This window comes from Panthera tigris, chromosome B4 (genome assembly GCF_018350195.1).
Source record: "Panthera tigris isolate Pti1 chromosome B4, P.tigris_Pti1_mat1.1, whole genome shotgun sequence".
In the NCBI taxonomy this organism is placed as follows: domain Eukaryota; kingdom Metazoa; phylum Chordata; class Mammalia; order Carnivora; family Felidae; genus Panthera; species Panthera tigris.
In genome coordinates this window covers 103310856-103330897 of record NC_056666.1, presented here as the reverse complement: position 1 = coordinate 103330897, position 20042 = coordinate 103310856, and the positions used below count along the sequence as shown (strand labels likewise).

Sequence of the window (20042 nt, the reverse complement as noted above, 5' to 3'; positions counted from 1 at the left end):
AGCTCTTAACTCTCACCTCCTTTAGCACCTCCTCATGTGCACAGCCTGCTCAGAATGATGAGCAGAAGGAAGTCTGATGCTTCACACACCATTTATCACACCAAAACCTTTTTAAAAGTCTAATTAGAGTTGGTACTGATAACAATGTATTGGCAAGCATTTGGATAATATTACTCAGTATGGGAATAAAAATATCTTTAAAAAGAGGGAGTGAAAAATCGTTAGGGTCCAGCGAAGGTATGTTTAGATCTTTAATTATTTTTGAACAAGTTGAGTTGATGAACTAAGACATTAAGTCCCATCTTCCATCAGTGGTACCTAATGGTACTTAATGGTACCTGTCAAGGTAAGGCCAATTCCTTGTGTCTCACCTGCTGGAAGACAGTATGAACTATTCAGTCATGTGCCCTACTTAGATTCCCCTCTCTCCTGTCTTTTACCTCAGTCACAGCCCAGGCCACAATGACTCAAAGTTGGCTTTTGGTTTGTTTGTTTGTCTCCCCTATAAAAACAAGTAGCCTTCTAATATGACAGAATTTTTTAAATAGAAGGATGTCTAGGTTAATCCCCTATTACCATGTAACAAATTACACCAAAACTCAGCATTTATTTTCCTCATAGCTTCTGTGGGTCAGGAGTCTGACTTAGCTTGGGGCTTTGATCAAAGTCTTTCACAAGGCTGCATCCAAGGTGTCAGCCAGGGTGGCAGGTATCTCAAGGATCAACGTGGGGAGAATCCACTTCCAAGCTGACTCCTGTTTTCACAGTCATGACTGGGTTCCTTGCCAGTGGTTGGCTAGAAACATCTGTTCCTTGCCGTGTGGGCATCTTCACAGGGCTGTGCACAACATGGCAGCTGGATTCCCCAAGCTAGAGCTCTGAGAGGAGGGAAGTAGAGAGGACTAGCAGGAGTGAAGCCAGAGTCCCTTTGTAACCTAGTCTGGAAAGTGGCATCCTGTCATTTTCATAATCCATTAGATATAAGTCACTGATTTCAGCCCAAACTGAAGAGCAAAGAATTACACAAAGGCAGAAATGTCAGGAGGGGCCCCCGGGTGGCTTAGTTGGTTAAGCGTCTGACTCTTGATTTCGGCTCAGGTCATGATCTCACGGTTCATGGGATCGAGTCCCGTGTGGGGCTCTGCGCTGACAGTGCAGAGCCTGCTTGGGATTCTCTCTCTACCTCTCTCTCTGTCTCTCCCCCCACTGGTGTGCTCTCATTCTCTCTCTCTCTCCCTCTCTCTCTCTCTCTCTCTCAAAATAAAAATAAACATTTTTTTAAAAATCTTAAAAAGAAAAAACAATATCAGGAAGAGGAAACCCAAAGATCCTCTTAGAAGCTGCCTACCAAAATGCCCTGGAAATAATAAAGCTGAATTTCTTTGTTTTACAAATGAGGAAAGTAAAACTGAGGCTTAGAGAAGTTACAGGACTCACCAGTGACACTGAAGGAATTAGAGCCCAGCCTTCTAGTCCAGAGCTCTTGGCATTGACTTTTGCTGGTTTATACCTTTTCTTCTTTCTCTTACTGTCACTCTTCTTACTCATGTTCTCTCCCTTTTGCTCAGTCTATTCATGTCAACAAATAGTCCAAAAAAAATCAATATTTTGGACACTTAAAGACCAAGATTTAAACTGCTTACTCGCATGTGCCTTGCTTCTTACTCCTATCTAGTGATGGTGGGGAGGGAGAATGGAGAGAATATTCCATTTTTAAGTGTGTGTAATTCAAATGCTGCAACACAATCCATGTGAGTTGGCATTCACCCAGTGCTTAAGGTGTGTGCAGACACTGTGCTGTGCTCCTTGCACTACTGATTCGATTGTCTTTCAAGAGCATCTTAACAAAGTTGAAAAATTGGAATCCCTAATTTCTAATGCATTATTCATTTAGTTACTCTCTTTGCCTAAAGTTTTCCAGATGTTTATAGCTTTAGCCTCTTCCTTTAGCATATCATTTTGTTCTCCAAAACTTTGTTCGTGCAGGACATCAAATTAAGTTCACACAACTATCACATGAGAAAGGGGTCTAGCTACATGCAATACAGGCTTCAGTCTCTTATCAGGGCAGCTGGATTTCTTTGCACTCAGAATTCCGAAGGAGAATTATAAATTGAAACCACACATTAAACAAACGTTGATTGAGTCTTCACCAAATGCGGCTTGTGGCTGTTCTTGCCCTTAAACCCACGGCGGGGGGGGGGGGGGGGTGCAGGGCTGGATTTGGTGATGTGCACCTATTATGTTTAGCCTAATAATATAAATTAGTTGTTAAATTGGACACCCTGGAGACTCGATTTCAAATCTTCCTTTCCATCACTGCCTAGCTGATATTTTTAAAGAAATTGCTTAATGCCTCTGTGGCTCTGTGTCATCTGGGGGAAATAATAATAGCATCTATCTTTTGGGGTGTGGGCAACAAAACAGTTCACACATGTAAGGTACTTAGGAAAATGCCTGGCACATAAGACACTAAACTGTGTAACTATTGGTATAACCTGTGTATGTATTTGTTCCCTATCCAACAGCTCTGGTTGGGAATGCCTGCTTGGTATGTAGCAGCCTGCCGAGCCAACGTGAAAAGTGGTGCCATCATGTCTGCTTTATCAGACACTGAGATCCAGAGAGAAATTGGAATCAGCAATCCCCTGCATCGCTTAAAGCTGCGATTAGCAATCCAGGAGATGGTTTCCCTAACGAGTCCTTCAGCTCCTCCGACATCCCGAACTGTGAGTCAAGCTGAGCTCCTTCCCTCTCCCAGTGCTGGGCAAGTAGCAGCCTCTCTAAGTCCACAGAGCGAGACTGTGGCAGCACACATTTCAATGTCAGCATGAATTATTCTGAAGAGATTTCACTTGCTCTTCATTAACCTTGCTGCTACTTTTAATAGGTTTTCAAGTGAGGAGCTGTGATTCCTATCAGACTTGAAGGCTGAAACCAAGATAAGCTTTTGAGCTAGTCTCTAACGGAAGTCTAGGTTTTTCTCCCAGCCAAGAAGACCCCAATTTTACTCTTTTTTAGGATGTTCCCCTTTTTAAAAAAAGGCAACATCCAGTATCTCAGGAGATGAGTTGTTGGCGTTAGTGCTTTTGGAAGATACAGTGCTTAGCTTAAGCAGTTTCCACAATTATGAAAGTATGCACATATTTGATATTTTATAGGTACCAAGTGGAATACCTTCCTTCAAATTCTATTTGTTTCTCATTTATAAATCCCTATTCTTCTGTAATTTTGTTCCTATCCTAATGTTAGGAAAGAACAAAATGTCTAAAAAATGCATGCCAAATGACAGATCCATATAGTAAGAACAACTCACATAATATTCATTCTTTCTTTAGTCCATTTCTGAATTATGTCTTTTGCTGGTAAAGGATATGATTTCTGACGTTAACTGAATTTCTCTGATCTCAGAGAAATTGGGAAATTTATTATTCTTAATGCAGAACAATAAAATATGGAAGAATGAGGGAAATTTGAGTAGCAGGTAAGAGATAGAAAAGTGGTATTACTTTACTGCAATCTTTCAGGAACAAAACTAACTTGAGTTTACTTTTTCCGTGTGGTCTTAAACAGCTTTGAAAAACTAGCTTCATGTTTATTGTATCTATCTTTACATTCCTTCCCAGTATTCCAGATTCTAATGCCAGAAATACCAGGTCAACTTTAAAAAGGTTTTATCTTTCTTGTATAATTCCCTTTTAACTTCTTTCTAAATAAGATGTAGAAAAAAATCTATAATTTAACGAACTCTTATGTATAACATTAAATGTAAATAATGTTGTATACTATAGCTAAAATACTACTCAAGCTAAAAAATAACACAGGATATGTTTAAAATAAAAGCTGAGTAGGCCATTAAAATAGGTATTGTAAGCTGAATTCAGATCTGATAGAGTTTCCTGCATGATTTCCAACTGACAGAGAAGCATCACAACTGGCTTATATCAGCACTCTTTTCCTAAGAGCAAATGCATGCATAATTGCTAAAAATGCAACATTAAGAACATTTGAAGTCCCAATTTCAAGATGAAAAGTAGCATATGCTTTATATTTTTATTTAGCATCCTAATCCATTTATTTCTTACTGGAAAATAGAATAATTGAGCACTGTTTTTCTAAAAATGTCTAAGTGAACTTAAGAAATTTAAATCACAGACTATTAAAAGTAAAAGCATATTCAGTTGTTTAAAGGACAGTCAAATGTGAAGAGAATTTATGAGACTCTTCACGATCTAGCCTCAACTTCACCTCCTCAGGTCAGGACCCCAACGACACAGAACTAATTTCACTTTGCTAAACTTTTATGCTCTTGGGTAATTATGAGCTTTTGTAGTTGCTCTGTGCTGTGACTGAAACATTTTCCCCACTCCAGGATCACTGTCCTTCCCCAACTCATCCTTCATTGAATGAATCTTGAATGTTTTTTCTTGAGAAATCTTTCACCAGGCGCCAAAATCTGGTTTGCTTCCCGTCCCGAATTACTACTCTGTATGCTTACAAAAGCCATTTTATAATTTTCTCTTCTTAATTTATCCTGTTCTAAGCCAACCAAAGATATTATCAGTTTTCCATAGTCCCCAAGTCTTAATTCAGTGCCTGGCAAATTGTAGAGAGTGGTCAGTAAAATTCATCCTAAAAGTGGTGATTGTATAAGTAAGTCGCTCTACCAACTATTACAGAGGATATAAAATATCCTGACTTCAGAAAGGATAACTATGGTAAAGAAGGTGAGCCTTGTTCACCACTAGATTAAGTAGGAGATGATATAGTTTAATTCCTCAGTGTTAGGTAGAAGCAAAGAGTTGTGGAATTCCAAAGAAGGGGAAACCATTTCTGGCCTAATAAGGCTTCAAAGAGGATTTAACATTTCAAAGACAGGTAATATAGTATTAATTATTAAAAATTATTTTTTTTCAATATTCACTTTTGGACAGATTAACTTTCAGTTCAGTCTATTTTCTTCATCTGTTTATAAAAATGAATTATTTCATATCATATTTTATATTTTTCTTTTTAAAACTTCATAATATAGCATGAGCATTTTCCTCACTTTATTAAATATGCAATTGTAATATCATGTTTAATTGCTGAATAACTGCTTCATGGAAATACCATAATGTATTTAACCAAATCCCTAATGTTGGACATCTTGCCTATTTGACAATTTTCATTGTTATTCACAATACCGTAGTGGATACACATGAAGTTATATTGTTGCATAAACTGATTACTTCCGTAGCAATATTTGTATATAGGGTTTTTATATTCTTATTACTTTTCAATCTTAATTGTTAAATTATATTGGGTAGCCTTTTCTTCATCCTTTCATCAGCATTATCATGCTGCTTAAATTTATATTTTTAAAAATGCTACTACAGTTAAAATTTTTTCATATGCTTATTGATTTGGTATTTAAATGAATTACCTGTTAGTAATCTCTTCAATTTTTCTAAAGAATTCTAGGACTATACCTCTTTTTATTAATGTGTAAAATTCTTTATTCAGAGAGGATATATATGCCCTTTACCAAATATTAATACAAATTACATAAAAGATAAGTTGTATCTATTTGTCTTAAAAATGATCTACTGAGTAGGTTTTCTTCCTTTTACTCCACCTACATGGAAGTATTTATTCATTTTCTAATATATTTTGAATACTATTTGCTTTGCAAAAAAGGTGATTATAAATTGTTATTAATGAATACACCATATAAAGTGAAGACTAAAGTCATCACATAAAATTATATATTAGGATTCACATTTTAAAAACATAAAAAAGCAGGTTGTCTTTTTTTTTTTTTTTAAGGAAATGGTATTATGTCTCCCAGAACACTGTGACTAGTTCAGGTCATACAGGTGTTTCTGTGTGTTTAGGTTTGGGTTTGAGTTCCTCAGTCAGGTGTATCTTGCTTATTTCCTCAAATTCTCAAGAGAAAAAGACAAATTACTTCACTTGGGTGTTTTTTTTTTTTTTTAATTTTCTACCCAAAAAGAAATTCTAATTCTGCCTCATTTCTTGTCTACATGAAATGGGCTGAACCACCAAAAGGAAAATCTAATGTTCACATGTATTATTTTCTTGGGCCAACCCTAATCTTCCAGCTTTCTGTTTCTTCTTCTGAGCTGCTGTTACAATGGAAGGTCTCTTACCTCATAGAATAGGGATGGAGATATCAGTCCAATGAAATATTTGGTTATAGGGGGATGTCATAAAGAATAAGTACATGGTTTAAATATTTTATCTTTGATAAAAATATGTAAATATTCAGGCACTTGCAAATTTAGATGAAACACTTAGGACTTTTCTTTGAGTACAATTCCAGTGCCTGGAGTTCGGCATTATCTTTCTTTTATAACTTCATCTATAAAACATCTTCAATTTTTCTAGTTTGAGTGTCTTTTTAATGTGATAACTTTAAGATACTTAAAAAGCTCTGTTGGAGTGCAAGATTCTCCTGAACATTTACAGTTTTTTCCCCCAGACTGATTAAGTTGTATCTCATTGATAGCAATGTGTTAAGGTTTGCCTATACTGGTCTTTCCAAATAATTCAACTTAGTGTTCATACATGAGCCAAATTCATTTTTGTTTTATGTAGTATATATTTCAATTGCCTAATTAAAAAATAGTGCAGTAGAAATAAATAGGTTTGGGAACATAGAATTCAGCAAATTTGAGTAGGAATGTAAGGCATAAAATAGGAATCAGTCGGTATAATGTACAGGAGAAACAGCATTTATTAAATGAAAGACTTACTTGAGTGGAGATTGCTTAACAAAATTCCTAATGAAACTGTAGTAAATTTCTAAAGAAATTGTGGTAATATCCGACATCATTGGATGTCTAAGTGTCACATGCTGTTTACATGTAATAACTCATATAAGCCCAACCCTATGAGATAAGTACTTTTATCACATCTGTTTTATAGATGGGAAGAACTGATATACAGAGAGGTTAAGTGACTTGTCTAAGGTCACACTGCTGTGTGGTTTACCCGAGTTTATGCTTCTAATAATAAGTACACACTCCTTCCTGCACTCTGTTTTCTTCTCTTTTACAGCATTCTTCCAGCCTGCTTTGGTTCCTCCTTTCTTTATTAGTAACCTCATAATAAAGTGAGGGATCATTGTACCAATACTAGTCTTATTATAATGAGAAGTATTTATCTTCTCATACTGAGAAACATAAATTCAGATAAGGGAGACATGTGAATCTGGCCATTTTGGTTGTAAAAAGTAAATTTCAAGCTTATTTACTTTGTAACTCAATTATAAAGTAGAAAAATACTGCAAAATGACCTAGGAAGTAACAGAAGTTACTACCAGGCAGGTAAGGTTTAGGATCATTCTGAGGTCTGACTGCTTTACTTATTTTATATTTCTGAAGGCAAGAGAATTAATTATTTTCCCACAATTAATTTTCATGATTTATCCTTTAAACTCATTTTAATATTTATTTTCATGTCGTAAATCTCTCCTGAATGATTTAATTAGGTAAGTGCTTTAATACCGAACATCCTTTAGGAATTTTCCTCCCAATTCTCATTTGATAATACTATATCCATATTCTACTCTAGTTGGACAAAGGTGAGGCAATCGAGGCATGTCAAACACAAAACTGAGGGAGGCACACACTGTCGGGTATTGACCTTGCGTTTGCACTGCCAGGAAAGTGAGAGCATCCTTGAATGGAGTTCCCTTGGCATCCCATCCGCCTCATCCTAGTCTCAGGCCTGTATCAGAATTTGCAATATCATAGCTTAAACTTTTCAATATTTTTTTTCTAGGATGAAGTATATTTTTAGCCCACTTACCAGATGTTGAATCTAAAATTTAGAGAGGTTAGGGAAAGTCCTAGGGTAGTTATTAAAAAGTGGCATAGTAGACCTCAAGCCTCTTGATTATAATTTAGTAAATTTTCAGATAGTTGAAATTTTAGAAATCACCTTTTAGATGCAGACTATGAACCACACACACACACACACACACGCACGCACAAATGACTACAGATTTGCATTCTCCAGCTAAGATATTAGGGGCTACAGCATGGACTGCCAAGGAATGAGTAATTCTCAACGGTTCGCAGAGAACCACACCCAGATTACATGATCCGTGTCCTTTCTGCTTTTCCAAGCTATTTTTTCGCACTCTTTATCTTTGGCCCCCGACACAGTATCCTCTGTCCTTTGGCTGCTCAAAGTCTCCCACTCCAGCTCTTATCTAAGAGGCACTCTTCACTGAAATGCTTCTGCTCCGAAGCACCACTTTATGACTCACCCAGGTGAAAGCTTCATACCTTTAACTGGTGCTGAAGAGAAAGGAATCTGAATACTTGGCCCTCTGTGCATGGGCTTGCTTGTAAAATCGACTTGTTGAAACCTACACTAATGTCTAAATGTTTGGGTAGTACAGAAGCTATTTTGTGAGTTCCTTCACCAGATTCTGGAGCAGGCAGTGCGCCTCACAAGTAAAACTTGAAGATCAAAGGAGAACGACTAACATACAACTTAGGAAAGGTTGCCAACCATACTTTAGAAGATTGCCCTGCATATATACTTACTTTGCATGTAAAGCTAAAGATAAAACCAATGACTTCCAGCATCTTGCCTATTCCACAATATGATGATAAACTGGTAAATATACACTTTAAGATAAACCGTGAAAGAGATTATACAGGTATGAATTCCAGTATAATACTGGTCAAGTTTCTTGTAGAAGGAGGAAGCTCTTAATTATTTGGATTCACAGTTAAGATAGAAGCTACAGAAATCATTGTAAAAGGAGACTGGCTTAAGGTGGCTCAGGTGGTGAGTACCTGAGAGGAAATTCATTTAAAATAGCTCATTTTGAACAAACAGCACAGCCACTCAGGCAAAGCACTGTGGTCACTGGGTATAAAGGGCATGTGACACATGAGCATGACACATGACTTTTTAGTATAGTACACTCCTCACACACAAAGTTAATAAAAGCTATTTATTCCAAGTGATTTAATGATTCATACACTCATGTGCCTCTTTGTTTATAATGAGCACCATTCCCAAAAGCTAGGAGTAGAGGGGAGGGGCTCTTAGTAACATGGATGACCTCTGTATTCTAAATACAGTTTATAGGTGTGCATAGTTTTATCTTATAGGGGAAAAATTCAGATATACTCTAAATTCCAAAACGGTAGGAAAGTGAGAATTTTTTTTACCATACAAATTTTGCACATATGATGACTATCCTCTGGGATTTTTTTAAGCTCTACACCCAATGTGGGGCACTACTTAACTCCCCTTTGTTACTCAACTATATATATAAATGCTCATTCTATATTACTTATTACTCATATATATAATTCTCTAATGAAATTTCTCTTTTATTGATTTATACTCATCAATTTAGTTTATATGTAATTATTTTTCAAATTATACTGAATTACATAATTTATAAGAGAAGGAAAATTAACATGTATGCTATATGTGTTGGTAGAAGAGGCCAGAGTGATTTATGGTGGAGGCTCATGTTGGTGCATCAACTTAGCTACTTCAGATTCTAGACCCCTTCCAAAACAAGTAGTAAGCAATGCATAGAATATTAATTCCCTTGTAACTATAGGATGGACATATTTGCAGAAGCTTGCTATGTTCATAAGGATTTCCCAGTGAAATAGTGGAATTTAATAGGAAGTGGTTCCCAGGGGCCATTATCATCAACAAAATGTCTGATCTGTATGTTACTGACTGGACTTTAGTTTAGAAATTGTACATCATTCAGTGTCTAGAACAAGTATCATGGGTTATCTTATTTAGAAAGCAAATGAGACTTTATAAAAGAATAGTGCCTGCTGGAGGGAATTTTATATATATATATATATATATATATATAAAATGTTCTTCTCTGTAATCGTATAGCACACTGCTGAGAAATTAGGAAGCCTAGCTTTTTTAATTTCTAACAATATTTAGCAAGGTTGAAAAAATACCCTTTATTAAATTAAAAATAGCATTTCACTTCTTTTTTCTCTATAAGAATATAAGAACACAACATACCTACTGAATTGTAAAAGGAAGAAATCATTTGGGAAAAGCTGATATTACTTTCCAGACACGTGATGATAGTGCTTTCAGCTTTGTATTGACAACAAATTTTCTGTTTTCAAGGACATTGAAGAATCAAACCTTTGTGAATGAAATATTGGTAATCACACAGCAAAGTACCTGTGCCTTTGTTTTCTGAAGAAAAAACAAATACGTTCCTCCACAGATCAAATGTAATCAGTTCTTCATGATTGAAAAAAAAAAAAAATGGATCCAATAGCTACATACCTTTGCAATGCAAATTGTGATTTAGCCTTTTTCCCGATTAATAATTGCAAGAGTATCATCTTAAATCTATCCCACATGAGCTTCACAGCATGCCTCTTTCTATCTAATCTTTTTTAAGTAGAAGAAAAAGGGAGCTCTGAGCAAACCAGCAATGCTGTCTCTCCTGTGCATGCCATAGAGGCAAGAGCATGTCGTGTTGCTGTTAACTTACAGTCCTGCTGCCTTTCTTCTTTACCACTGCTTCCCTCCTGTGGACCCCGCCGCTTCCCCTGAACCGCCTCACTAGCCTTCAGGCAACGTTTGGGTGACCCATGAAGAAATGGAAAATCTTGCCGCTCCAGCGAAAACGGTTAGTCTTACGCCTTTGTTGAACATGAAGAAACGTTATTTTGCTGCTGTTTGGGTGACAAACTATCTTGTTTGTGACAGATCAGAGTAATGGGTATGTTGACATAGTGATATGCATGAAGACCAACATTTTCATGAAGGTTTTATTTTACTGCACTTGGATATTAAAAAAAAAAAAAGAACTTTAATGTTTATTTTTGAGAGAGAGACAGACAGAGTGTGAGTGGGGGAGGGGCAGAGAAAGAAGGAGACAAGGAATCTAAAGCAGGCTCCAGGCTCTGAGCTGTCAGTACAGAGCCCGACGGCGGGGCTCGAACTCACCGACCATGAGATCATGACCTGAGCCAAAGTCGGTCACTCAACCAGCTGAGCCACCCAGGCACCCCAAGAATTTAAAAACACTTTTTTATCCATTTTGCGACATTGGGAATTTTTTAGTAACAGATATCACTTAGTATTGGGCATATTCACAGGTAGTACATGTTACCCTACCCAATTAAAAGAGTGTGAGTGAGGGAGCCACAGAGAGACGGGGAAAGAGAAAACCCCAAGCAGGCTCTGCACTGTCAGCACAGAGCCAGACACAGGGCTTAATCTCACAAACCGTGAGCCAAAATCAAGAGTTGGATGCTTACCTGACTGAGCCACCCAGGTGCCCCTGAATACTCATTTTTAATGGAATAATTTAGTTTCTTGTACTTTACCAATACAGAGCTTAAACCAACCCCTCCCCAAAATGTTCTGTTCATTTGATTTTCAAATACAGGCTTCAAAAGTTTTTTTTGTGACTTTGATTAATTGTCAGCTTTTAACACTATAATGTTATATGTAGTCATTTTTCATTTAAAGTAACAAAGTTAAGTATGTCATATATTTTATTCTTAGCAGCTTCTTTTAATTTAATGTCCTTTTGGTTTTATCCATATTCAAAAAATCAACTATCTACTTTATGAAGGGTAAAAATGCCAATGTTTCCTAATTACATTTCTAGTTCAATTTATTGTGTTTGGTTTTATTGTTGTTTAATTTTGTTTGTTGTTGACTGTTGCTGAAATCTACTGGATTACCACAAAGCTTTGTTAGAGGGAAAAAGTTACTTTTTGCACATGAATTTACTTTATATAAGATTTCTTTATTTTAAATGTATGTGTGTATATGTGTATGTATATATGCATATATGTGTATTGTATATTTGTATACATATAATCAGAAATTTTTATTATAGCTCATTACATTTGGAAAGCTACACACTTTTAAGAATGAAAAGTTTTGGAATGACCAGATCAAATGTATCATGAAAACCCCATATGTCATATGTGTGTATATTTAACTGGAATTAACTAGAAACCATGTAGTTGTCCTTGTAGTTGCCCTTGAACTGCTAACCTGATTGCTGTGGATTTGAATAAGGATCCATGTATTTATCTATTTATGTCATAATTAACATTTTCAATAACAAGTTTGCTTCTGCTAGATAAATTTTACTGTCTTCATTTGAGATTAATTTATATTTATCTGCTTTATTAATCATTTTCTGCTGCTAACACAGAAAGAATCTGAGGAAGGAAGCTGGGCCCAGGTAGGAAATTCAAATGCTTTAAATACCATTTAGTACGCTATGAGGATATAAAGTAAGAAACTGTAGTATGTCCTAATATTATAAACCTTCACTTAGCTTAGGATTAGGCTAATAGGTATATTTGAATTTATTATGTGTAATACTATATATGTCTTCTTAAAATCACCATATTTTGCAAAGAAAATGATTATCATTTCATATGTGGCCTCTTTCGGAAAGGGAAATTATCTCTCTCTTTTCCAAAGAATGAACTATAATTTAAATGTCTCTGAAATCGCCCCTGAATATATTTAATCAGGAGTCATTCAAGTTGGATATATAAAAGGGGGGGAGGCATTAAAAAAATACCTTATTAAACATCTGCTTTAAAGTATAACGGAAAGTGTGGGAGGACTGGGGTCGGAGGAACATGTGTCAGCATTGTGACTGCAAGTCAGAACTGACGTCCGTTAATTGAGACGGCGCTATGACGCAAGCATATGGACTTTGAACGAGTCTGTACGTTTGCAAGGGAGCTGAACATTTGTCAGCATTTCCACGTGACGCACAACTGAAAAGAATGCGTGGAATAGCGCATGTGATTCAGACCTCTGGCTGGAAGGAAAATTTTGGCAGTGTTGATTGCTAGGACCTGTATTTAAACATTCCGTAAATTAGGGTGGTATTTGGTTTTGATTTTGCTTCGAATTTCATCATTTTCAAGAATACACAAAAGAAAGGGAGCACCTAAGATTTTCAGTAGAAATACATGTTATGATCGCAATTGTGAATTTGTTGTACCATAAAAAACTGAATCAAAGACATAGTAAAATTAATAGATAGTAGTAGTCCTTTTTAAAAGTAGGTTTAGAGAGGATGGTTGACTTTAGTTTTTATTTTGGCTGTTATGAGCAATGTTTGGTTAGATGACTTTGTTCATATTGTTATATTAAAGAATTAGATTATTTGTCTTTTTTTTTTTTTTTATCATATCCTGCTTCTAAAATACAGAACCTATACTGATTGATTTCTAAAAAGAGACTGATTCTTTCCAATGATCTTTCTGGAATACTGGCTGCATGCTTCACCAGATAACAACATGGTCCACACAAATCTTCAGCATTCTGTCTCTCTAGCCTTGTTGCTCCTTTCTTTATTTGTTTACCGAGGTTTCTATTACCGAGGTTTCTATTTTCACATTGAGATTTGCCATTATACCATAACAATGGTAGTAGTATCCTCGAAGAGAAGGAAATGGTGGAGTATTAGCTGACAGATAAAAATAAATAAACCTATCTATACAAAGAATTTTTAAGCTAAGCATTTATATTATACCCTTAATTCGATTTTTTAATTTAAAAATGCATGTTTGTATAGAATGTAATTTCTTTTGAGAATATAAAGTGAACACAGTTATTTTCTAGAGGTGGGTACCATGATACATGTACCCAGAGTTCCATTTGATACCAAATTAAATCAAATACTTAGAGTCTAAGTATTATTTTTGCTTTTGTCCTATATATCATAGTAATTAAATGTCAGTTATAATAATATACAGTATCCTCCTATTACCATCTCATTTTTTTGGCTAAGAAACTTGACTGCTATAAAACAATTCTAGTGTCCGGTTTTTCTACAGACTCTGGCATATGGAGATATGAACCACGAGTGGATTGGAAACGAATGGCTTCCCAGCCTGGGGTTACCTCAATACAGAAGTTATTTTATGGAATGCTTGGTAGATGCAAGAATGTTAGATCACCTAACAAAAAAAGATCTCCGTGTCCATTTAAAAATGGTGGATAGTTTCCATCGGTAGGTTTTTCTTCAAACAGTAATTAAAATGAAACAAATAATGTATACCTTACTAAAACAAAAAGAGATGTCTAGGAAATAGAGAATGTGTGCTATTCAAGACATCTGTGTACATATACTTGGCAAAATATTTTCATGCAGCAAATTGCAGGGACTATCTAATGTAGAGCTGTGTACGTACTATGAGCCCAAAGTTTATGGAACTGCACATATACACAATTCTCATTCAACATAAATCTTTTTTTTCTTTAAGAAATTCCATGTTTGTGATTTGTATCTATGTATGTTTTTATATTAGAAAATTATTTAATAAGAATTTTAAAATTAAGTCAGTTGCAACTCTATTAATATATGTTGTTACCAATTACATAATTTAGATATATACTAGAAAAAATTTGAGAAGGAATTCTCTGAAGACAAATTCTTTTGTTCTCATAAGAAGCTTTTAATATATTTTTGCTTCTTTGTGTATTAATTCTCAGAAAAAAATACTGAATGGATTGTGAGACAGCTATAAGCACACAGATGAATAAAATGCAACCTCTCTTTTCAGGTAGTTTACCATCTGGGGGGTAAAAAGAAGCTTGTTATAATATCATGTCATAAATGTCATGCTGATATCTTTGTAGGTTATGTGAAAAATTGTCAGCTGGATTATGATTCTTTTTTGTTTCAAGTTTTTATTTAAATTCCAGTTAGTTAACATACAGTGTAATATTAGTTTCAGGAGTAGAATGTAGTGATTCATCACTTACGTATAACACCCAGTGCTCATCACAAGTACCCTCCTTACTGTCCATCTCCCATATAGCCCATCCCTACCCAACTCCCTTCCAGCAATCTTCAGTTTGTTCTCTGTAGTTAAGAGTTTGTTTTATGGTTTCATATACAGATTATTATGATGGTAAATTAATACATATAAATCTAGGTTATTTGGCTTATAAAACCCTATTTGATTACATCCTATCCAACATTTAATTAGTGACTGAAATAAAAAAGTTATAAATATCAGATATGTTGATGACATAAAGATAGGATAAAGAGATAACAATCGGACCTCTTTGATTAAACTTATGGAGATGTTTTGAATCTTAACACAGTTGTTGATACTGTTGGGTTAAATTTAGTAGAGATAAATATGGTATAAATTTAAATACCATTAAAATGCTAGATGGGGAATCCATGATTTAAAAGTAGATCAAGTGAAAAAAGATACAATATATAGATGGCACTAAAATCTCAGTTTTGTTTAATGGATTCACAGGGCATATTTAGATTGTGGTTTTTGGCAGATACAATAAAAGTCTACCACGTGGTGAAATGACAACAAGAAACTATTAATTTATGGGCATTAAATTGTTACTGATTGGTAAAATCCCGGTGGAAAAGTTGAAAAAATTGAAGACATTTAGCTTGAATAAGGGTAGACTTTATATGTTTTCCCATGTTTTGATATTATTACATGCTAGAAGAATAATATTTGCTCTGTTGAACATGTACTTTTCTAGTTCAGATGTGTAGGTAGTAGGGTGAATGACTTCTGTCCAAAAGAGAGCTCTGTATAACTCTCATTTGCCATATAGTATACACATTGTTAGGTAGTGAGTTCCTTGTCACTGAACATTTAGGCCCTCAAATTTTGTGTGGTCGTATTAGATATTTGAATACTAAAATCTTTGATGGCATATTTGTGCCTATTTTCCATTCTTCACTAGATTTACTTTTTTTAAATCTATGGGGTTATTTTAAGCTCATTTATTTATTTTGAGTTGGGGAGGAGAGGCAGAGAGAGAGGGAGAGAGAATCCCAAGCAGGCTCCACACTGTCAGCACAGAACCTCATGCAGGGCTCAAACTCAGGAACTGTGAAATCACTGTCTGAGCCAAAATCAAAAGTCAGATGCTTAACTGACTGAGCCACCCAGGCATCCCACTAGATTGACTTTTAATTGTTTTACATTATGGTAAAGATGATTATTACAATGGTCAAATTTTTTTAATGTGTATTTATTTTTGAGAGAGAGAGAAAGCACACAACGAATGCAAGTGGGAGAGGGGCAGAGAGAGGGAGACAGAGCTTGGAAGTTTCTCTGCATTGACAGTAGAGAGCCCAGTGTGGGGCTCCAGCTCAAACTGTGAGATCGTGAGTGAGTCAAAGTCGAACACTTAACCAACTGAGCCACTCCAACGCCCCAAGTTTTTTCTTTTAATAAAAATTACTGAAACAGCCGGGTTCTTTTTGTTCTGGGAAATATACAAGCTTCATCTCTGCACCATGCCTAATTCAGACTTAAAGCAGGTAGTACTGACTACACAGTGCATCCCGCTGTCTTTATGGCCCAGTTTTTCATCTCACAGATGCTAAAGTAATAATAATATGTATCATCTTTCTGGTACCGTTTTATATTACCTATAAAAACTTGGCAGAAATTAGCCAAAAGCCATTGGTTTAACCTCAAGCTGCCTAATGTCTATGACTGTTATTACATTAGTATTTTCTGTTTTTCCACTGAATTAGTTTGCTGGGGCTACCATAACAAAATACCACAGACTGGGTAGCGTAAACCACAGAAATGTATTTTCTCACAGTTCTGGAATCTAGAGATCCAAGATGAAGGCGTCAGCACAATTGGTTTCTTCTTGGCTTGCAAATGGCTGCCTTCTTGTTGCATCCTTAACATGGTGTTTCCTCTGTGTGTTCACCCCTGATTTCTCTGCATGTCCAACTTTCCTCTTCTTGTGAAAACACCCACCAGTGAGACTGGAATAATACCCACCCTATGGGCTTTATTTTAACTTAATTACCTTTTTAAAAACACTATCTTCAAATATGTTTACGTTTGAAATACTGGGGATTAAGGCTTGGACATTTGAATTTGGGGGAACATAATTCAGCCCATAACACTTGGGATTTTTTTCCAGTTTCCTCCGATTCTGAAATATTTTAACTCAACATTGTCCTTATTAAAATGAAAGGCTTAGAAATGCATACAGTGCTTCAGCATTACCTGGCCAGTGTGTATGTCTAAATTTGTGTGTATTTCTAAACCAGAAATCACTAATAAGCCTAGATAGTTTTCTTTTCCTATTGCACTCTGTCACATCCTTTATATCTAATATCACCATGTCTTCCCCTTTCTTCTCTCTGAACATCTCTAGTTTCTGGATTTGCTTCATATGTTCATGGCAGTTGTCCTTTTTCTGCCCTTTATTTTCACAGCATTGACCCCTTAATTGGTTGCCCTGTTCCTAGGTTTACCTATTTTCTCTCTCTCTGATTTTGCTACCAGGTTAGCCTTCTTAAACTGAAATGATCATTTTGGTCTAAGGAAGACTAACCTGATAGCAAATGTTATTATGATCATCTCTTTCCCTGTGAAACCATTCAGTGCTTCTCAATCACCTGCATGTGTTCCGCGCTTTCGCTGAATGCAAGCTTTCCTTGATGTTACCCCATTATGTTACCCCGTATATATGTCCCCATATTCCTCCTTACTTCCTATCATGGATTCCCAACACTGTACAGTATGTCTCACTATCACCACACATTTAAAATTTCATTGGCAACCCTGTGTTCATGGTGCTCCATTTTCTTTATTGACTCTTTCTCTCCCACCTGATCGTTTAAGGACAGTCAGTTTTCTGTTCTTCCACGATATCCTTTCCACAGGGAGTTTCATGTCTGGTGACCTATTTCTTTCACATACTTCTGTATCACTGAGAGGTGGTGGCTATTCATTTTGGTATGTGGTTCTCTATCTTATTTTAACTTATTCATGTTTTTATATTATTTTTCTCAGCAGCTTAAGAAGAAAGTATTCATTTCTCATAAATTACTTCCTATTTTCATATTAGCGACTTTAATTTTTTTCCAAATGAGTGAAATGTTCATTTGTCAGCAAATAATGTCAAGACGGCCTGATGGAAGACAAAGACATATGGATGAACAACATAATCCATAATCATTTTAAGAAGGGTGGTTTTCTTATTTTGAAATTAATATTTTTACTCTTCAGAAACACTGTGTGCTTAGAATAACTGCAGTTTATTTCCCTCCAGTACTAGAGGATTTAATTACAAACGTAATTTATTATTCTGTTGCCCTGAGAAGTAGTGCAAAATGTTAACTATGCTTAATCAAAGAACATGCATTATCTGCTGAGTAAATTCAATTTGTTTTCTCTTCTTTTTTTAAAAAAAATAACAGAACAAGTTTACAATATGGAATTATGTGTTTAAAGAGGTTAAATTATGACAGAAAAGAACTAGAAAGAAGACGAGAAGCAAGCCAACATGAAATAAAGGGTAATATGTCTTTCTTTCATAGCAAATACCTTTTTGGGGGGAGAGGGGATAGCTTTCACTTTTATGAACCTAAAATGCTTTATATGTTAACAGTGGTCACTAAGTAGCATAAGTATTTGGCTGGAATAGTGTCATCATTATTTCTTTTTCATTACTTTTGTGATTGAAACATTGAAAGGGTATCATCACTTTATAAGGTGAATATCCCATCTAAGACATATTCTTGATTTTTTAAATTGGCATTTATTCCTCTGAACCTATTAATTATACATTCTGTTTGTCCTAAAGATGCCTCCATGCAGATATTTTTGTCAAACTTTTAATAGAACATTCTCATATGATTCAGAGAAACATGGTATATAATTTATTTATAGTAGTTCATCTTTGGTGTGTATCATTTGAATTTTATTGCAGTGCTTAGAAATGTTATTTTTGTACAATAGTTACAGAGATATTATGTAGGGATTTTATATAGAAGTTACAATAGAGATTCCCACCTATAAATGAAACTAGTCCATTGATAATTTTAGCTATAATTATTAAGTCAAATAAATGGTTAGAAGCATCCCTAATTGCTGCAACTATTATGTGTACAAAAATGTTTGACTTGAATAAGAAAAGGCATTCCCTATTAAAGATTAGAACACCACCATATTAATAATTAATCCTCTAAATGTTGAGAAATACCTTAATATACAGAGGAAAGAATTGTTTAAAAGAACAACACGTTAGATCCTATACTTATTAGAGACCACATTACTTTTATTATTGTTGATGAAAGAAAATATAATTGTTGGGTATAAGTATCTATGGGTCTTTTTTGGTGAAAATCATCAGTCCACTTATGTCCATTTATATTTTTTAAAGGAAAAAATTCTCATTAAGGGAAACATAACCAAAAGTTTTTGTGGGAAATTTTGGATACAAGCAAAATAAACTATCAGTTGTATTACCATTTACTGTTACCAGGAGTTGACATGTGGAAGCATTTCATCAGATTGAATAGGGGTTTAAACATTAATTGTTTACAGTTAGCCATGAGTCTCTGTTTTCATCTTCACTTCCTCTGGGGCCCAATTTAGATATGAAAATAGTATATACCCCATGTTATGTTACCCTTCCCCTTAAGCTTAGCATTGTTTTATTCTTTAAGATTACCTTAGACTTCTATCATTTTCATTTGTGATAAACAATGTCAGAAATTACTTTTATCTTTGGCAGTTTTTGGACAGCACATTAATTCTAGTACAATGGGCTTCAATGCACGCAAAAGTGATTGGTTGATACATTTTTCTATATATGGTTCATTGGAGACTAGATAGACACACAATGGATTTCTTGTAACAGTTCATTTGACTCATTACTTAGGAGCAAGAAAGTGTTTTTCCATTATCAAAATTGAGTTGTTAGATTTCACTTTATTTTGGGGCCCAGGAAACTGCAAGTTGTTTTCAGTACATTGTCATTCGGTTGAACTGAAATTTGGAAACTAATTGATCACACAAAGACCCTTGAAGGAAGTCCATGCTTGACTTAACAAAAGATGTTTTAGTTTTAGCACACATATTTTACCCATGAGATACCACTTCCAGTTTTCTGTCTGAAGTGTTTTTTTTCCAAGTAGATTTTATTATGCTTGGTTTCACCACATAGAATGCTTCATATATAGATAGATATAAAAGAGAAGGAGGAATTACCCATTTGGC

The 20042-nt window shown here is 35.2% G+C and overlaps 1 protein-coding gene across 3 annotated transcripts in view; it reads left to right on the top strand.

The window, feature by feature from the left end:
• Nucleotides 1–20042, top strand: part of PPFIA2 (PTPRF interacting protein alpha 2) — a 487632-nt gene that overhangs the window by 451185 nt on the left and 16405 nt on the right. For all 3 annotated transcript variants that reach the window (XM_042992818.1, XM_042992819.1, XM_042992817.1), the window contains 5 exons: nucleotides 2529–2729; nucleotides 10598–10660; nucleotides 12209–12238; nucleotides 13839–14032; nucleotides 18239–18336. In XM_042992818.1, coding sequence (XP_042848752.1) covers nucleotides 2529–2729; nucleotides 10598–10660; nucleotides 12209–12238; nucleotides 13839–14032; nucleotides 18239–18336 — 586 coding nt within the window. The remainder of the gene's footprint in view (nucleotides 1–2528; nucleotides 2730–10597; nucleotides 10661–12208; nucleotides 12239–13838; nucleotides 14033–18238; nucleotides 18337–20042) is intronic.